We start from the raw sequence: 19,233 nt of genomic DNA, 5'->3' as shown, positions 1-19,233 counted from the left end.
TGTGCTGACCCCCCAACTCGCCGTATCTGAACCCGATTGAATGCATCTAGGATGTGATTGAATGTGGGGTCTGAGCTCATCACCACCTCCACGGAATTTACGGTAATTAGGTGACCTGTGTGTGTACATGTGGTACCAGCTCCCTCCAGGCCTCATTGGTTCCACGCCACGACGGGTCGCGGCTGTTACCCGTGCGAAAGGTGGTCATACCGGCTATTAGGTAGCTGGTGATGACGTTGTGGCTGATCAGCGTATTATCACCTCAGTATTAATAGTTCATAAATCCATTCCCTAATGACCACTATAAATCATTCATTACAACCTGTAGCAAAAGAACTACTAAACCTTCCCTCCAGTTCAGAGTTGTACTAAAACCCCACAAGTAACTAAGAGGTACTTATCTTCTCAATCGGCAGTCACAAATTCTCAAATCCGCTTCCGGCCGTCCAGGTTTAAGTCTACGTGGCTTCCCTAAATCGCTCTAAGCAAATGCCGGCGTAGTACCTCGAAAAGGGCACGCCGATTTCCTTCCCATCATTGAAACATTCCGTCTCTAATGACCTCGGTGTCGACGGGACGTTAATCCTTAATCTTCCTTCCTTCCTACCTTCAAATTCTCAACACTAAACACGAACTCTCCAGAAAACTCTCAACCCCTCGCAACGGGTCCTGCCCATCCACTCACTAAAGCCAGTGTCACACAAAATGAATAGTGCCTTCATTGTCTCGTTACATTACTGCGTAATAATAATAATTCTCACAGCCGGTAAATGGTTGCCATTTGTTTACCCTTTGGCCATAACCTTGGCTAAGATTTCACTTCTGCAAAGTGTGGGATTCATCAGAAGATTACTCTCAAACGTCAGCGACCTAAAAACATTATAGCTACATGTGATTCTTGAGTTTCTCCCGGCGTATTTGATAATCAAAATATCCACGGGTATGCTGCCGGTCTATAGTGTCCAACGGGCACAATATTTCGGCGATCAAACATGTCGCCATCATCAGGTGAACTGACGGACTGAGCTCCTGTGAACGTGCCGGCACGGAGATCCGTACGCTATGGCTGCTCAGAGGGAACTGGGTTTGGTCGCGGCGGCGGCCGATTTAAATACCCTCCGCCCGCGGCGCGCTCCCTCCGCCGTCCGCGCCCAGCGCCACGGTCGCGCGGTGGAACAGATTGCGACGGCGTCTGAGATGACGTCGGTGTGATGGCTCTGTCCGCCGTGGTCGTCACAACTATACGTCTGCTCGATTTACTCTTGATTAACCCGATCGCTGGTTCCCAAGCCTTGCTAAGATTATAGCCACAGTCCCGGTTTATGAGGTCGTCATTGGTGCGAATTTCGATGGCCTCTCTAACAACGCTGTCCCAGTATCTCGACGTCTGTACCAGAATCCTCGTGCGGTCATACTCCATGGCGTGATTTTCCGACAAACAATGTTCAGCGACCGCCGACTTGCTCGGATACATCAGTCGAGTGTGCCTCTGGTGTTCACGGCATCGATCCTCGACGGTACGCATCGTCTGACCAATATACGACTTGCCACATTGACACGGAATCTGGTACACGCCGGCCTTCCTCAAACCGAGGTCATCTTTGGCGCTCCTTACGAGGGTACCCCTGCGAGAGTCACTAGAATTGATTAGTCAGAAGTTTGATGAGAAGACCACTGAACTTTTTAGGCATGTCTTGACTTCCACGTATTTTCTTTTTAATGGAGAATACTACGAACAAACGGAGGGAGTCGCCATGGGTAGCCCACTCTCACCGGTGGTAGCGAATTTGTACATGGAGAACTTCGAGGAGGAAGCCCTGTCGTCATCCGTATGGAAACCTACTTGCTTTTTCCGTTACGTGGACGACACGTTCGTCATCTGGCCACATGGTATGGATAAACTCCTTGACTTCCTTACACATCTAAACTCCATACACCCCAACATCAAATTCACTATGGAGACTGAAACGGAGGGTAAATTACCTTTCCTTGACGTCTTGGTCAAGAGAAGGGCTGACGGCACCCTAGGTCATGGGGTGTATCGGAAGGCTACGCACACTGATCTGTATTTGCATGCAGACAGCTGCCACCACCCTTCACAGAGGAATGGGGTACTTAAAACTCTAGTACATTGGGCGCGCACTATCTCTGACGCAGAGAGTCTACCCCAGGAATTGGAACATCTGAGAACTGTATATCGAAAAAATGGGTACTCAGAGTGGCAGATTCAACGTGCTCTCCGCCCACCCACTGCAGCACAACCTGTTGAGATGGATGAAGTCACGAGGGAGGAGGTAGGCATTGCATTTATTCCATACACAGGCGCACTCTCGGGGAAAATCGCCCGCATTCTGAAGAAACACCGGGTCGGAACTGTGTTTTGTCCTCCAAATAAAACTCGTGCACTGGTGGGGAGCGCCAAAGATGACCTCGGTTTGAGGAAGGCCGGCGTGTACCAGATTCCGTGTCAATGTGGCAAGTCGTATATTGGTCAGACGATGCGTACCGTCGAGGATCGATGCCGTGAACACCAGAGGCACACTCGACTGATGTATCCGAGCAAGTCGGCGGTCGCTGAACATTGTTTGTCGGAAAATCACGCCATGGAGTATGACCGCACGAGGATTCTGGTACAGACGTCGAGATACTGGGACAGCGTTGTTAGAGAGGCCATCGAAATTCGCACCAATGACGACCTCATAAACCGGGACTGTGGCTATAATCTTAGCAAGGCTTGGGAACCAGCGATCGGGTTAATCAAGAGTAAATCGAGCAGACGTATAGTTGTGACGACCACGGCGGACAGAGCCATCACACCGACGTCATCTCAGACGCCGTCGCAATCTGTTCCACCGCGCGACCGTGGCGCTGGGCGCGGACGGCGGAGGGAGCGCGCCGCGGGCGGAGGGTATTTAAATCGGCCGCCGCCGCGACCAAACCCAGTTCCCTCTGAGCAGCCATAGCGTACGGATCTCCGTGCCGGCACGTTCACAGGAGCTCAGTCCGTCAGTTCACCTGATGATGGCGACATGTTTGATCGCCGAAATATTGTGCCCGTTGGACACTATAGACCGGCAGCATACCCGTGGATATTTTGATTATTATAGCTACAAACCCACTACAAACTGTGCATAAAATAATGGTAATGCACAGGTTCTCCTTATCTACTTAAGACAGTCGGAGATAGTCGTGACGTGCCCATATGTTTTGACGGTCACGTTATTGTTCATCAACATACGAAAATATCATCATCACTTGTCACTAAGTGTATCTGAATTTTCTCCAACTGATAATATACGCTGTTAAGAAGGTCGGTTCGCTGTTATACTTAGACATGAGCAGCTGTAGAACTTACTTCTTTCTTTTCTAGGTAGTAAAGGCTAGTGCCGATTCTCTTACAGTTTAATTCTTTAATGCCACATTCCAGAGTTACCAATTGACTTAATCCGTAATTTAGCTAGCTGTGGTGCAGTGTGAAAAATAAATTGAAATACTAAGCTAGTAAAAGAGCTGCTATTTGTAGCTTACCGTCCTCTTTCATATGTCTCTGCCCCATTAAATCTCGTAGAATGTTTGCCTTAAAGTCCTTCCCGTTTTTATTGATTACGATTAAGTGTTACTAAGATGTACAAAACACTGTAGAATTTAGTTTTCATTTCTCTTCACATTTTTAACACAAAGTTTTGTTCGATGATCAGCTTTACAAACTAACTGAGCATCGATATCTTAGCACAGATCAGCAAGCTACAGGAACTCGAAGAATTTTCAAACAGCGCACAAGTGCAAATAATCAAAAATTAGTAGTAATGTTGGAGACTCGTTACGAAATTTACGTAGCAACTACGCTTACTGCCCTACCACGATTCATTACCAACTGCAAGATATTTACTTATGATTGATAACGCAGATCAGCAAATCGTAAGTAATTACTTTTTTACAAAAAAAATCGCGAAGTGAACCGTTTAATAATCTAAAACTAACTAAACTGTATCGTTATAGATCCCACTGATGATGCCTTAGAACAGGAGATGGGATTAATAAAGTAACTAGCAGCAGGAAGTGGAAGCTTTGTTTACAAAACAAGTACTGATTACTTGTGACTGACTTAGATTTATACATTCTGACTACCAGGCATTGAGAAACTCACACAGCGACCTTAGTAACTGAATTCCAACTGCGGACTTGTTATTACTTTGTAGATTGTGCCTGTTAACAGCAGCTCGCATTACAGAACTTACGATCTGATGAAACATTAAGCTATTCCGTTTCTGATATTAACAGAACAGACAGGAAGATTAAAGGCAGCAAAGATAGACATTAAAGTATGATTGTTTAATCAAAAACTGTGTAATTAGAAAATGACAAGTTAAAAGACATGAGTGAAATTTTAAAGAGTGTAGCGGTCAACAAAGTTCGCTATGAATTTTCTGGAGACTGTAATTTTCTAATTTCAATGATTAAGTATCTAGCATATTATTTTAGTGAAATTATACGCTTTGAGACACAGGAAACAGTGCTATAAAACTGTGGCACTGAATTTTGAGAAATATTACGCCTTAATACATCAACATTCTGGAACACGAAAATTTTGAATACGAATAACTTGCAAAAAGTAAAACGTTTATTGTGACATGGGGAACGAGTGCTTTTAAGTAACCTATTTCCATCTTGAAATAAACAATTTTTAGCAGTATTCAGATCCGAAGCACATCATGCGCTAAGTTATGAATATTTCTTTAAATAAAGTTTTTCCACAAAAACAGAACATAGTATGGTCATCAGCAATCGGTAAACTAAAATGAATTCAATTAAATTCCGCCCTAAAAAGAATGTAGTGTTTTCGTACACATATAGGGTGTTAGAGGCATAGGTGGAGATATTGTGATCATTTGTTCCTCAATGTGTACTGCCTTCTGTGTGTAGGCTGCTTTTTCTCTGCATCAAAAAGCCTTCAGGCATAAACATCACTTCATTTTCTACCTAATGTTTTCTGCACGGTCATAATTGCACCGTAAAGTGGACTACGCCTTTCTGTATAGACTGTCCGTTTGCCTCAACGCATCGACACTTCAATACCTGATCTGCTGCCCAGGGGAAAATAAACTTTAATGGCTTGTTTGTGCCACATCTACTAACCAACCTAAGAACAGACTACTCGTAATAATGTAGGTAGTAAATATTGATGTGATGTTGTTCAGTACACTTCCTCAGTCACCACCATAAATATCTGTACTTACACTCCTAACGCCCTATATGGATTGGTAATGTAAAGAGCTCAGAAAAGGAAAAAAATAAAATTGGTAAATAGAGTGGTATAAAAACAAGCGGGATAATCCCACCTTGCTCTGTTACGTACACAGCCCTCCACCGCTTTGACGTTACATCTGTGTGCGCTGTGTCGGTGGCACGTTTACTACTGTGTTTTTCCCAGTTGCAGCTCTGAACGTGCTTCGGCGGCCACGTGTTGCAGGCGGAGCTGAAGCGGCTGTACACGCAGCTGGAGATCCTGAAGAACAAGACGATCCGCGCCGACAACCCGCACATCTCCAAGCGGCGCGGCGGCCGCAAGGTGGCTCACAGGCGCTTCTCCCTGCAGGCGAGTCCGGCACGCCGAGCACGCTACACACTACACTACTACACAACCACACTACAAGCACCAGCACCGTGCATTCGTCTCGTCCACTCACACTCCGAACACAACAGCGGTAACAGGAACACTAAATACACACGACGGTAAAGTTCTGATTACAGCGTCATACAACAGGTGTCACAAACGACACAAACATCGACACCGAAGACATAACCACAAACACGCTTCCAGCTTGCCTCTACACCCGCTTGTTTGGTGGATTCTACTCAGGTCTTTCACTATGCACTAGCTTTGTCGTCTATTACTCGACGAGGTCGGTCTTACTCTTTCACTTCACGAGCACATTCGTCTTCGTAACAATACCTTACTAGAATATTAAATAACTCGCAGGTATGATTCATTTTGAAGTGAAACGTCAAGCTTCAGCGATCCGCAACCTTACCATTTTTTCACTACCGCCAGCTCTTTAATATGTTGGCTTCTCGTTAGGCGAACAGTGAGACTACATGTCCTTATTTACAACTCTCAGCTCCCTATTTAAAACCCTCAGATATGTGTTAGTTTTCTCTTCCAGACTTAGAAGAAATTGAGTTCTGGAGACAATATGAACCAGGCTTCATGAAGGAGAGGTCTAAAAGAGCGCACTGCTTAGAATTAGGACTATACTAGAAGAAAATCCAGTTTTCTCTCTTTACTGCTCCACCTAGAAGTGATGTTCAATGATGATTCAACTCTGCAAGAGAATAATGATGATTCCAGTTATACTGCTGCTTAAAGCTCAAGACGTAAGGGTGACAAGTCCCAAGCAGAAAGGTAGCTCTTTCATGTCGTTTACTGACTGTTCACAGTAAACTCAGTATTCTCATCCATAAGAGGGTGCCCAAAAAAAAAAAAAAAAAAAAAAAAAAACCGGAAGAACATTGACATGAGCGGAGCTTGTGCAATACGCATTTCTACCGCTAGGTGTGTACAGCGCATCTCATTGCCAGTTCAGTGCCTCCTGTGATGTCGATGTGGCTTGTTCTGTTCATTTGTAGTAGTTGTTTTTGCTAGCACTGTTCAGTTCTTGTTTACTTTTTTATGATGGCAGATTTAACTGAAAAACGTGCAGCTGTGAAATTTTCTTTCCTACTCGGTAAAAATGCTGCTGAAACTGTTTTAATGTTGAAAACAGCTCACCAAGATGAAGTTATGGGAAAAACGCAAGTGTGCGAGTGGTTTGCTCGATTTAAAAATGGCGGCATGTCGATTGATGACGAACCTCGTTCTGGACGTCCATCAGCTGCTAGAAACGACGAAAATATTGGAAAAAATTGGAGAGCTTGTGGTCACAGACCGTCGACAGACAACTGATCGACTGCTAGAGATTAGTTAGTTATCTTGGAGCTCTGTTCATCGTATTTTAATGGAAGATTTGGGAATGAAAAGGGTTGCTACTAACGCACCTGCACACACACACATCTCTGTTAGACAGTTTTTGGCTGAAGTGGCATGGTTCAGCTGTCCCACGCACCTTATTCGCCTGACATGGCTCTATGCGACTTTTTCGTATTTCGGATAAGGTTGTTTTGTAAACAAGTTGAAAATACATAGCTTTTAAAAAATAATTCCGGCTTTTTTTTGGGCACCCCTTCTATATAGATTACATCGGTTTTTGCATCTAAATTTTGACTGATTTATTCGACCTATCACGACTTCCTTTCAGGGTAGCATTTACATCCAATGTTTTTATTATTTGTAAATACCTTTCAACATCCCTCTGCAAATACAGTTTATGCTCTCTAGCACCATGGCAGTTATTCCCTGATATCGTAAGACATGTTATACCGTCCTGTCCTTTCGGAAGAATATCATCTATCCACAGCTGAATACATCAAAGGAGAAGTATCACACAAGCAGTTTAGCAGACCATAAGTAAAAGTTGTTGACTAGAATATCATACAGAAGAATGCGAAAGAGAATTGACTTACAGTTAGATGACGATCACTTTGGGTTTAGGAAAGTGAAGCCACCTCACGGACAGTTCTAACACTGCCCTTGATAAAAATGGCAAGATTTCTGAAAACGAGAGAAACCCTCAAAGCGTTTAAATATTCAGAAAAAGCATTCGACGGTGGAAAATGGAGCAAGATGTTTAAAATTCTCAGGAAATAAATATAAGCTATAGTGAAAGATAGGTAATATAAGATGTGTATAAGAAACAAGAGGGAACAATAAGAAAGGAATACCACGACAAAACTCCTCTACCGTTCAACTTACACACTGGATAAGCAATGACGGGAGATAAAGAAAGTTTCAGCAGTGGGATTAAAATTCAGTGTGGAAAGATATAATGGCAAGGTTCGCTGATGACATTGCAATCTTTCGTCAAAGCGAGGAAGTGTTGAAGGACAGGCTGAGTAGAAAAAATGTCTATCGGACTCACTATGGGAGTATACCGAAGAAGGGCGAATGTACTGGGCACCACGCAAATAAGAATGGCGATAAACATGACATCGAAATTGGGATCCATATATTAAATGATGTGATAGAGTTCTGCCATACCGGATTGGGAACATCGCAGGACGAGCGAAGCCAATAGTATATAAGAAGCGGACTAGCACAGGCTAAGAGAGAATACCTTGGTAAGGCATGCAGACTACTAACAGACGCAGGATCTAATTTGGAGAGGAAATTTCTGAGGCTGAGCGTCTGTAACACAGCACTGTAGGGAAGCGAATCAAGTTCATTGGGAAAACCGGGAAACAAGGGACTCGAAGAATTTGAAATCTGATGTTGCAGAAATATTTAAAACATTTTGTGGACTCTTATGATAATAGCAGGAAATTCTCTGAGCGATCGAACAAGAAATATGTGTAAACTAATGACTAGATCACATCGATTCTTTGAAGTCATTGGAAAAGGAAGACTGAGCAGCGGCGAAGACTGAAGAGTAGGTAATACAAGTGACATGAGATTTGATACCCAGCTGCCAGAAATCTTCTGGCTGCTAATTAGCTGTTCCAGTTATGTACGTGTAATCGTAAGGAAATGCTTGTAGTTGGATCCGTATCGTGAAGACTAGTATAAAGCGTAAATACCATGACTTTCCAAATGTTTTCATCGTCAGTAATGAATCATTTTCATCTATGTGGAGTGTTACTACGCGTATGTAAGAACCAGAAAGACCCAAGGATAGTTCATTAGGATCGAAATTCCCAAGAGTGAAAATTTTGCGCATTGTAAACTACGACAAATTGTCGGCCGTCCTTTACTCGAGCAAGACTACTTGTTGGATCTGGCGACCATAGCCCGTTCATAATGATCATTGATGAGGGCGTAAAAAGCCGAAATCAGCTTCTTTCTACGTGTACCGTGTTGTGTGGTAATTGTATTCAAATAAGGGAAAAATGGCCGTAAGATTGTTTCCTAGATACGTTTCAAAAATTGTTCTTTCCTGGAGTATAAAGTAAACCAGAGAACTTCATTTGGTATGTCAATGGTTTCCCTAACTCCTTAAGGCAGGTGCCAGGATGATTCAGTAAGGAATGACGCGAGCAAATTATTTTTTTACCCCTGCTGAATATTGACGTTTCTCCGTCTTTAATGAACTTGTCGTAGACGAAACGTCTAATTAACAGTTCATCTTGCTAATGCTTGAGTTTATCTTCATGCCAGTTTTATAAAACGTTTTCCTAAATCTTGAAAAGACAGTTTGTTAATTCAGTATTCCAGGAAAATCTTGCTTTCTGTGCGCGTAAAAGTTTGCAATAAGGTTAATTTTCATTTTTGGGTATTACTGAAACACATATTGACGTAATAAAAGATAAGCGACAGCCGTAATTCATTAGAAGGAGCATCAGTTGTCAAATTGATTAAATGTAACATGTATCAGACTTTTCTTTCAGTGTAAATCTGGTAATTTTGTTAGAAAATTCGTGAAGCAAGCTTCACATATAGAGTAGGTACTACACTCCTGGAAATTGAAATAAGAACACCGTGAATTCATTGTCCCAGGAAGGGGAAACTTTATTGACACGTTCCTGGTGTCAGATACATCACATGATCACACTGAAAGAACCACAGGCACATAGACACAGGCAACAGAGCATGCACAATGTCGGCACTAGTACAGTGTATATCCACCTTTCGCAGCAATGCAGGCTGCTATTCTCCCATGGAGACGATCGTAGAGATGCTGGATGTAGTCCTGTGGAACGGCTTGCCATGCCATTTCCACCTGGCGCCTCAGTTGGACCAGCGTTCGTGCTGGACGTGCAGACCGCGTGAGACGACGCTTCATCCAGTCCCAAACATGCTCAATGGGGGACAGATCCGGAGATCTTGCTGGCCAGGGTAGTTGACTTACACCTTCTAGAGCACGTTGGGTGGCACGGGATACATGCGGACGTGCATTGTCCTGTTGGAACAGCAAGCTCCCTTGCCGGTCTAGGAATGGTAGAACGATGGGTTCGATGACGGTTTGGATGTACCGTGCACTATTCAGTGTCCCCTCGACGATCACCAGTGGTGTACGGCCAGTGTAGGAGATCGCTCCCCACACCATGATGCCGGGTGTTGGCCGTGTGTGCCTCGGTCGTATGCAGACCTGATTGTGGCGCTCACCTGCACGGCGCCAAACACGCATACGACCATCATTGGCACCAAGGCAGAAGCGACTGTCATCGCTGAAGACGACACGTCTCCATTCGTCCCTCCATTCACGCCTGTCGCGAAACCACTGGAGGCGGGCTGCACGATGTTGGGGCGTGAGCGGAAGACGGCCTAACGGTGTGCGGGACCGTAGCCCAGCTTCATGGAGACGGTTGCGAATGGTCCTCGCCGATACCCCAGGAGCAACAGTGTCCCTAATTTGCTGGGAAGTGGCGGTGCGGTCCCCTACGGCACTGCGTAGGATCCTACAGTCTTGGCGTGCATCCGTGCGTCGCTGCGGTCCGGTCCCAGGTCGACGGGCACGTGCACCTTCCGCCGACCACTGGCGACAAAATCGATGTACTTTGGAGACCTCACGCCCCACGTGTTGAGCAATTCGGCGGTACGTCCACCCGGCCTCCCGCATGCCCACTATACGCCCTCGCTCAAAGTCCGTCAACTGCACATACGGTTCACGTCCACGCTGTCGCGGCATGCTACCAGTGTTAAAGACTGCGATGGAGCTTCGTATGCCACGGCAAACTGGCTGACACTGACGGCGGCGGTGCACAAATGCTGCGCAGCTAGCGCCATTCGACGGCCAACACCGCGGTTCCTGGTGTGTCCGCTGTGCCGTGCGTGTGAACATTGCTTGTACAGCCCTCTCGCAGTGTCCGGAGCAAGTATGGTGGGTCTGACACACCGGTGTCAATGTGTTCTTTTTTCCATTTCCAGGAGTGTATTATTCCAGATACGAATACTTCCAGCCAAGTTCATTGGGATGTTTCCTTTAATTATAAGGCAAACGCTGGAACTGGATATTCACTCCGAAGTAGCGTCAACTGGGAATCTCTCTATCCTACAACCGGATCTCTGTGATTCGACCGAAGAAATTGTTTTATAGTGGACAAGGTTCCGAACAGCCCACTCTGTACATTTGCGCCAGTACTGAAAAGTGCAGGACAAGGTCGCAATAAAAGAGAGAACGCTAGTTGTGACACGATTATCAAAAGGAAGTCACAAATGTTACATGCAGTAAAGATTCCACTCCATTAAATTTTTCTCAAAAAAAAAAAAAAAAAAACAAAAAGGAAAAGGGGAATAGGAACGAAAAGGAAAGGGATAGGACTGGGACTGTGAGTGTGAGTGCAAGAGTGCAAGACTGTGGTTGTGTGCATGAGCGTGAGCCATAGTTTGTAGATTTTGTGCCTGTGTGTGTGTGCGCGGGTGCGAGTGTGCACGTGTTAATGTGCGCAAGTGATATACGAGTGTATGTGAGTGTTTACAGGAGTGTTCGTGGCCGTATTGGAGTGTGAGGATGTGTGTGGCATTGTGTTGGAGTTTGTGGGAGCGTATGGAAGTGTGTGGAAATGTGTGGAAGTGTGTGGGAGTGTGAGGAAGTATGTGTGAGTGTGCTGAGATATTATGGCAGTGCGTGAGAGTGAGAATAAAAGAGTTAATGGGATTGGTAGCAACTCAGATGGAGCAATTCATGAAATACCCAGAAATACTGAGATTAAGGAGACAGAAATAAAACACCGGCAGAAGTACAAATATGAAAAAGAAAGTGTGGGCAGAAAATATGCTCTGGGCGAAGAAAAACTGGCACGTCTTGAACGAATCGTTGAATTAAACGCAATTTACTATAAATGCAATCAATAGTGGGACATGAAATTGATGATGACACACAAGTGGGCTGGGCGTGACTTTTAAGCCTTTCTTGTATCATTAGCCTCCCAGACCCCACCAATCGCAATATAAGGACTTCCTTATTGCTTTTACAGTAAGAAAAATAAAAAATTACGGTGTAGAATTGAGGAGGCAGTAAACTCTTACACTGTGTGATACTCAAACAGTTGATGGAATTCATGAGTAGACATGAAACAGTCATTACTGGATGTTGTTGAAATGATTGACAACAATGTGCACTGAAAATGTGTGAGTCGCAGTCTTCCATTAAATAGAATTTGCTTCTCTACCTGCATTTGAGATATTACGCCTGTAACCCAGTGTAGTATTTGACATATTTTTCTGATAATAGTGTTCAATCGTCCATGTTTCACTTCCATACATGGGTACACTCCATACAAATACATTCAGAAACGACTTACTGACATTTAAATCTATACTCGATGTTAACAAATTTCTCTTCTTCAGAAACGCTTTTCTTTCCATTGCCAGTCTATATTTTATATCCTGTCTGCTTCAACCATCATCAGTTATTTTACTCCCCAAATAGCAAAACTCATTTACTACTTTGAGTGTATCCCTCAGCATCACCCGATTTAATTCGACTACATCGCATTATCCTCGTTTCGCTTTTTTTGCTGTACATCTTATATCCTCCTTTCAAGACACTGTCCATTCCGTTCAACTGTTCTTCCAGGACCTTAGCTGTCACTGACAGAATTACAATGTCATCGACGAACCTCAAAGATTTTATTTCTTCTCCATAGATTTTAATTACTACTCCGAATATTTCTTGTGTTTCCTTTACTGCTTGCTCAACATACAGATCCACTGTATGTGTCAATAAGGCTGATGCCTTCTTTTCTATGGAATCAGTCCCCATGTTTATAAACGATCCAGACACATTGCGACCACCACCTATGTCCAATGTCACAGTGCAGTGACCACTCAGAGACGGCAGATGGCAGTACCAGCAGTGGGGGGTACATAAAGCGTGTTATGGGGAGTGGGGTAGGGGGCAGACGGGTGCAGAAAAAAATTCTGTCGTTGTCGTAAAGCGGAAACGGAGCGATTTATCTGACGTCCAAACGGGCATGATCATTGGCTTTCGGACCACGAGTGGAAGCACTGCAGAAACGGCTAAGTTTGTAAGCTGCTTGAGTGTCTCTGTAGCTAAAGCATAGTGTGCACTGGAAAATGGCGCTATCTAAAACCGACGCCTAGGCAAGTGTGGTGCAACACGGGCGGTAGATGACAGAGGCGAACGACGCCTGACGAGATGCGTTCGGGCGAACATACGTGCAGCTCTTGAGCAGCTGTTCACCAGATGAACCAACGGGCTACCAACAGTGTCTCCTCAACTACAGTTCGGCGAACGTTGCGACATATGGGCCTCCACGGCAGGCGCCTGCTTCATGCGTACATGCTGACTGATATTGATCAGTGACAGAGACTGAAAGCTGCACGCTAACAGTGCATCTGGATTAGAGTCCTGCATGACCGAGTAAGCGAGCACAAAATACGAGATGGGGCGCGCACCCCCTAACTGGATAGGCTGCCCGCACTAGTTCTAGTGACCGAGCATAGATGCCGTGACCGAATACGTAGCACGTAACTTCAAACACATTACACGTGTCATTATCCGTGTGAGACTGTAGCCAGTACGGTCTTCTCATTTGTGGTTTGCCTCTCTCTGTAATCATGCAGCGCGAGGAAGCCAGTGCAGTTAAGACGTAAGATTGAAACCAATGTTTACACATTGAAGAAAGGGAGGGTCTAAAAAGCCAAGTATGGAGTACATTTCTGTTAGTTGTAGATGAAAACATTGCGTCTACTGGGTACGTATCGTGCATAAACTGCTCAACATTAGTGTGTTTCCAGTCGGAAACCACTCATTTAAAGAAACATAGTTGCAAGAAACCTCACAAAGATACAGCTCCTTCAGGGATACCGGCAGTAATAAAAAATAGTATTACAGCAAAGTGTGTTGCAATCTGTGCTAACGATGTGAGACCTTTTAATGCTGATTCCAGTGAAGGTTTCAGAGAACTAGGCAAAGAATTAATACATCTAGGTGCGCATTATGGAGAATTTAACGTGGCAGATGTCAGCCAGTTAAATCCGGAACGCGTTAGTGATTTACTGCTCAACAATAACTATAAGTTTGTTTCTGTTGCAAACAAGTGAAAAGTATGACAAGTTACGTCTGTAAATATTGAATGTTCTTTGTATGCTTTCTTTGTGAAGATGGTTGTCTTTTAGATTACAGGTACAGCACTTATTCAATGTTTCCTGTTAATGAGAAGAAAAATAGATCTTCTGTTTGGAAATGACACTCGTCTTCTATCCGCGATTGTATTGAAATATCATTTTACTTTCCAAATGTCTTATGAATTTAGCTGTGTCACGCACCCGTCCTTGGAAACGTTACTTTTGTCTTAAAAGAGAGAGAGAGAGAGAACAGAGATAAATACATTGTGTGTGTGTGTGTGTGTGTGTGTGTGTGTGTGTGTGAGAGAGAGAGAGAGAGAGAGAGAGAGAGAGAGAGAGGCGTTGGATTTGTACAGTATAGAGCAGCGAGCCGTGGCGAGGCGAAGTGAAACGTCAGCGGTGACCGGTCATGCTCGGTTATCCGCGTGTTCGCAATCCGGACTTCAGACATGGGGCGAGTACGTGACCGAGCCGAGTCGTGTGGGGCCGGACAGGAGCGACTCGGTCCTCCCGTCAACAGGCGAGCCGTGACCCGTCAAACATTGAGCGTTGCAGCACTCTAATCTGGATGTCCACTAAGTGACGACAGGTGGCCTTCTCAGATGAATAACATTTTATGCTCCATAGGACAAATGGCCGTTAACGTGTACTGCGTGAAAACGTTTGAATGCAAAAGACCTGCAACAATGGTCGGAGAGTTATGGTCCGGGGAATGTTTTCGTGGCATTTCTTCAGTGATCTCGTTAATATGGAAGGCACGATGGATCAACAAAAGTACGCATCCTTCTTCGAGGACTGCGTCCACCCCTACATGCAGTTTGTTTTTCCTTGGTGCAATGACATCTACCAGAAGGACAATGCACGTGTCACACAGCTCGCAGTGTGCGTGCGTGGTTCAAAGAGCACCCTAATAAGTCTACCGTACTCCACTGACCACCAAACAAGAACCTGTGGGGGTCATCTCGATCGGGTTGTTAGAGCTATGCCTCCTCAAGCGAGAAATCTAGCACAGCTGGCCACTGCGGTGGAGTCAGCAAGGCTCCTCATCCTTGTCAGTACCTTCCAGAACTTCACAAACTCTCTTAGAGCACATCTCCCAGCGTTCTGCGCTGCAAAAGGAGATTATTCAGGCTGTGCTCACATTAATGTGACTGGCTGCTGTGTATTTCTATGGCTTCTCTATACAACCGTTCGTACTACAGTAGATAAAATTTGGTTTCTGAAGACCTCATGGTTACCTGATTGAAGAGAATGCTTTACTACAATTGATATTCTGGTCTACGAAGGCTTTTGTGATTCTCCGGTGTGTATTTCAATTACTCTTTGTAGCTCTTATGTAAAGCTGAACATATGTACATACAACCAGCATTTCGAAAGAGAAGGGCGTTTGTCCTTTTTAGATCTGAGGACATGCCCAAAAGAGTAGAAGCCCGATGTATAATTAAGGTGAGAAAGACCAAGTGATCACTTCAGTCAAGATACACACCACGCTCGAACTCTTATGGGAAATGTCTCAAGGAAAATTTAATTATATCAGGTCTATAGATCATCTGCACCTGAGATAGAGGCAGGATTCCACCATTACGTCCAATGATGGGGTGCTATTACAATACCTCGGCAATGGTGACGATCTGAGAAGTGGAAAATAAACTGTAGATGTGAACTGAAGTTTGTATTAGGGAGGGCATTGGACTAGCGTAGTCCAAGCAGTTGTTTTATCTCTACTGCTGCGATGATGTAAAGGCTACCACATCTGCTTGTTAAACAAGAAGATCAGAGTTCTACTCTTGGCCAGGACAGAAGTTTTAATTCACTTCTTCAGAATCTAACATTATCGTAGATCACTAACCATGCCTGTGTCCAGAACTGTCGTTTCAACTTCTCCCTTTCATAAGAAGTGCAAATGCCCTAAGTATAATTTTCATTGTGAATACAAGCGATGTGCTGTTTCAGCTGTCAGATTCAATCGGCTTTTTAAGAGATCACTAACCTGTATCATCTTACATGAAAAATCGGGTCATAGGTCGCTTAACTGTAACTTTAACAGTACAGCTACGTTACCCACCATGGTGTTCTGAATCGAGTTAGTAATGACTTCAATAAAACAAAACTGGAGGAATAGAGAGCTAGTCGCAACAGTAAAGCTACAATCATTGCATTTCCACATATTCGACACCATCATGTTACTCCTTGACACTGAAGTAGTGCTAAACATAACAAAGAAAACATCTGATGTTACTAAATTTATAAAGAAATCATCTTTGTATCGCATGTAGTACAGTTTTATCGAGACGTGTATGAGGAATACTGTTCCCCGCGGCCACCATTCCGTCTCAAGTTGATAAGTTTTTTATGATGTTTAAGAGAAACCGTAGTTCACCAAAACAATGAACAAATATACAAAACCATTCACAACGTATTTTTCGATCACATCATTCACATAATAGGCAATCTCTGCGCCATTTACTCTCATACAAATACAGATAAAATAATTTTCTATTTTTTATAAACATTTTTTCTCATTTATGTCTCTTACAATACGTAGATTGAATAAAGGTAGTTTTCATTTCTGCATGCTGATTTTTGTGTTTTCGTGTGCGTGTGTGTGGTTGTGCGATGGGAGTGTGGAACGGTTTCATTGACAGAGAGCAAGGATGAGAGAAACGGGGAAAGAGAGAATCAAGAGGCACGAGAGAATTAAAAGAAAATTAGACAGAAAGAAATGAGAACTGAGTTGATTAGTTGATTTTCCACAGCACAGCGTTTCATCGCAAGTTTCCGACTTCATCAGGGCTCCAAGCGCAACGTACCGGAGTTAAGTGGGGACGTCGGCTCTTCTTACGGCCGCTCTATGACTCCACCTGTTGCTCCTTTCTCGTTTGAATGGCGTAGCTGATTGCGACTGTCAAAGCTTAGTTGTCTTCCATTGCTTCGTGTCCACATAAAAACGACCATGTGGCTTGAACGTAAAAAAAGAAGATGCTCTGTCCGTCGCCGTCCTTTAGAAAATTCTCACAGAGTCTCTGTAGTTCAGATACGCGAACGTGATTGAATCGATTTACGCAAGCTGTGTAAGAAAGTCTGCAGCTATAACTTTCACAGCTTGCGCTGGAAGTTTGTTTACCTTTAGTAAGATTGTCGACTTTACCACGTACGTCATATGTTTGATGCTTCATAGTAATTGAGACATCTGCCGGTTCGGCTGTCTCCCCTCTTATGCTTCGACCTGCATAATTCTAAGTTTACGTTACGCTCGCAAAGACGAACAATCCTTCCCTATTGGTGGAGTCGTCCACCTTCAATATGTGACAGGACAGCTAGCCGTTGTTGTGCTCCAATACTTAAATATAAATAAATTGACGAAAGAAATAGCAACACCAAAAACGACTAAGATACAATAATGAAACTTCAGGAATTCAGGTAACATATTTAAGTGTTTAACACTGCATGATCATTGGTTTATGTAAGCGCGAGATAAGCCTGCGAGCCAACACCCCATAGTTGTTCGGGCTCACATGCGGTTCCTCTTCGTCGAAATGTCTTGGTTCAAACTCGTCTAGGGGTTGAACCGCACCTGTCGCATTACACGCCCTAAATTAGACACTTGTGACCCTTTGTACAAAGTTAACATAACATATAATAACAGTAATAATAATATCCGGAACTAAATTAACGATCCATAAATGATGTAGGCCACACAGTTGCGATTTGGTTAGAATAATGTTTATTCAGAAAACAAACTAATAGCGAAAGTGGTCGTATTTAGAATTAATATTACACTCGAGCGCATATCCATTCGACACATTTCGATCATTCACAATCTCATCGCGAAACACAAGTCCAATACACCACCTCGTTATTTACACGAAAAGGTAGAGTTCACTCCGGGCGCGCGGCTGCTCACCGATCAGAGACTAAGTCCCGCGATACCGCACAACGCGAAATTTTCTAAGTCGTTTCACTTCTTGTCTGCCTAAAGACCGACTGTTCGCTTTCGCGTCTCAATCCGAACTGTGCCCTTTGGTGTCTCCAGGCGAACCATACTCTTTGGTGTCTGCACCGGCACTGTCCCCTCTGCCCGTCCCCGGCCGCGTTTCCCGCGCGCCGAACATCTTCGCTCAACTGACTAGGGCAGTTCCCTTTCCTGAAGCCGTCCATCTGAATGGCTACAGCTTATTCTACATTATTTTACATTTTAACATATTCAAATAATCAAAGCTTGACCACTGTCACGTTCTAAATAAAGTAACAATAATATCCATTACATAATAAACGTTAAATTCTTTTACATAAAACCAATACAATTTCCTTCTTAACTTTGAATGTCACGGCCAATAGCCTTGCACCAATGAGCTTTCTCATAAATAAATAAAGAACAAAAGTAACTATTATGCACTAAACTTTACAACCAATATTCTATCACCTAATGATTCAATAAGGCGTCACGCTGTCATCGTTCAGTGTGTTTTTTGTGAAGGAAATGATGATCTGATGCTTAACTGTAAATACTGATAATTTAAATTTACCGTATCTTTTAAACAAATAAAGTTACAGAGTTGATATTTACAACGTTTGTCATTTTAAGGGGCTCCGGAACGCCCTATACTTGCAATTTTAAAATAACGCTTATAAATTACATCTTTCCTCACAAAGTATTTGAGGTAGGAAGTTGAACTTTTTACAGATTATTTATTGGAATATGGGCTACAACTTAACACAGTGATTTTACAAAATTTTAGTTTAGTTATTAAAGATGATTTTTTTCAATTGTAATGAAAATTCACAACATTTTTTTGCAATTTTTTATTTATATATTCAAAAATATACAGTTTTTTGGAAAAAGGCTGTGTTAAATTATGCAGAAGGTACTATGTAACATTTACTGAAAGTTTGAAACAAATATGTTTGGAAGATCCTTAGAAAACATGTAATTAGTATGAGAAAATAAAAGTTTTGGGAATCGAGCGACAAAGATTGGATTAACTTTTTAGTGCATTCCAGGTCCATAGGATGGATTATCTTCATCCTCTGCAAACTACTCCTCCATTTGCCTCTTGTTCCTCCTCCTGTTTACTCTTGCTTGTATTTCTAGACTCTTTACAGCCCTGTCT

General features: G+C 43.5%; 1 protein-coding gene across 1 annotated transcript in view; it reads left to right on the top strand.

Annotated features, from left to right (window-relative positions):
- LOC126160891 (probable G-protein coupled receptor 179) overlaps positions 1-19,233 on the top strand; it is a 273,090-nt gene that overhangs the window by 210,433 nt on the left and 43,424 nt on the right. Inside the window, exon 8 of the mRNA XM_049916936.1 lies at positions 5,471-5,596. Within this exon, the coding sequence (XP_049772893.1) occupies positions 5,471-5,596 (126 nt within the window). The remainder of the gene's footprint in view (positions 1-5,470; positions 5,597-19,233) is intronic.

This window comes from Schistocerca cancellata, chromosome 2 (assembly GCF_023864275.1).
Source record: "Schistocerca cancellata isolate TAMUIC-IGC-003103 chromosome 2, iqSchCanc2.1, whole genome shotgun sequence".
Lineage (NCBI taxonomy): Eukaryota > Metazoa > Arthropoda > Insecta > Orthoptera > Acrididae > Schistocerca > Schistocerca cancellata.
This window is presented reverse-complemented; position numbering and strand designations above follow the sequence as displayed.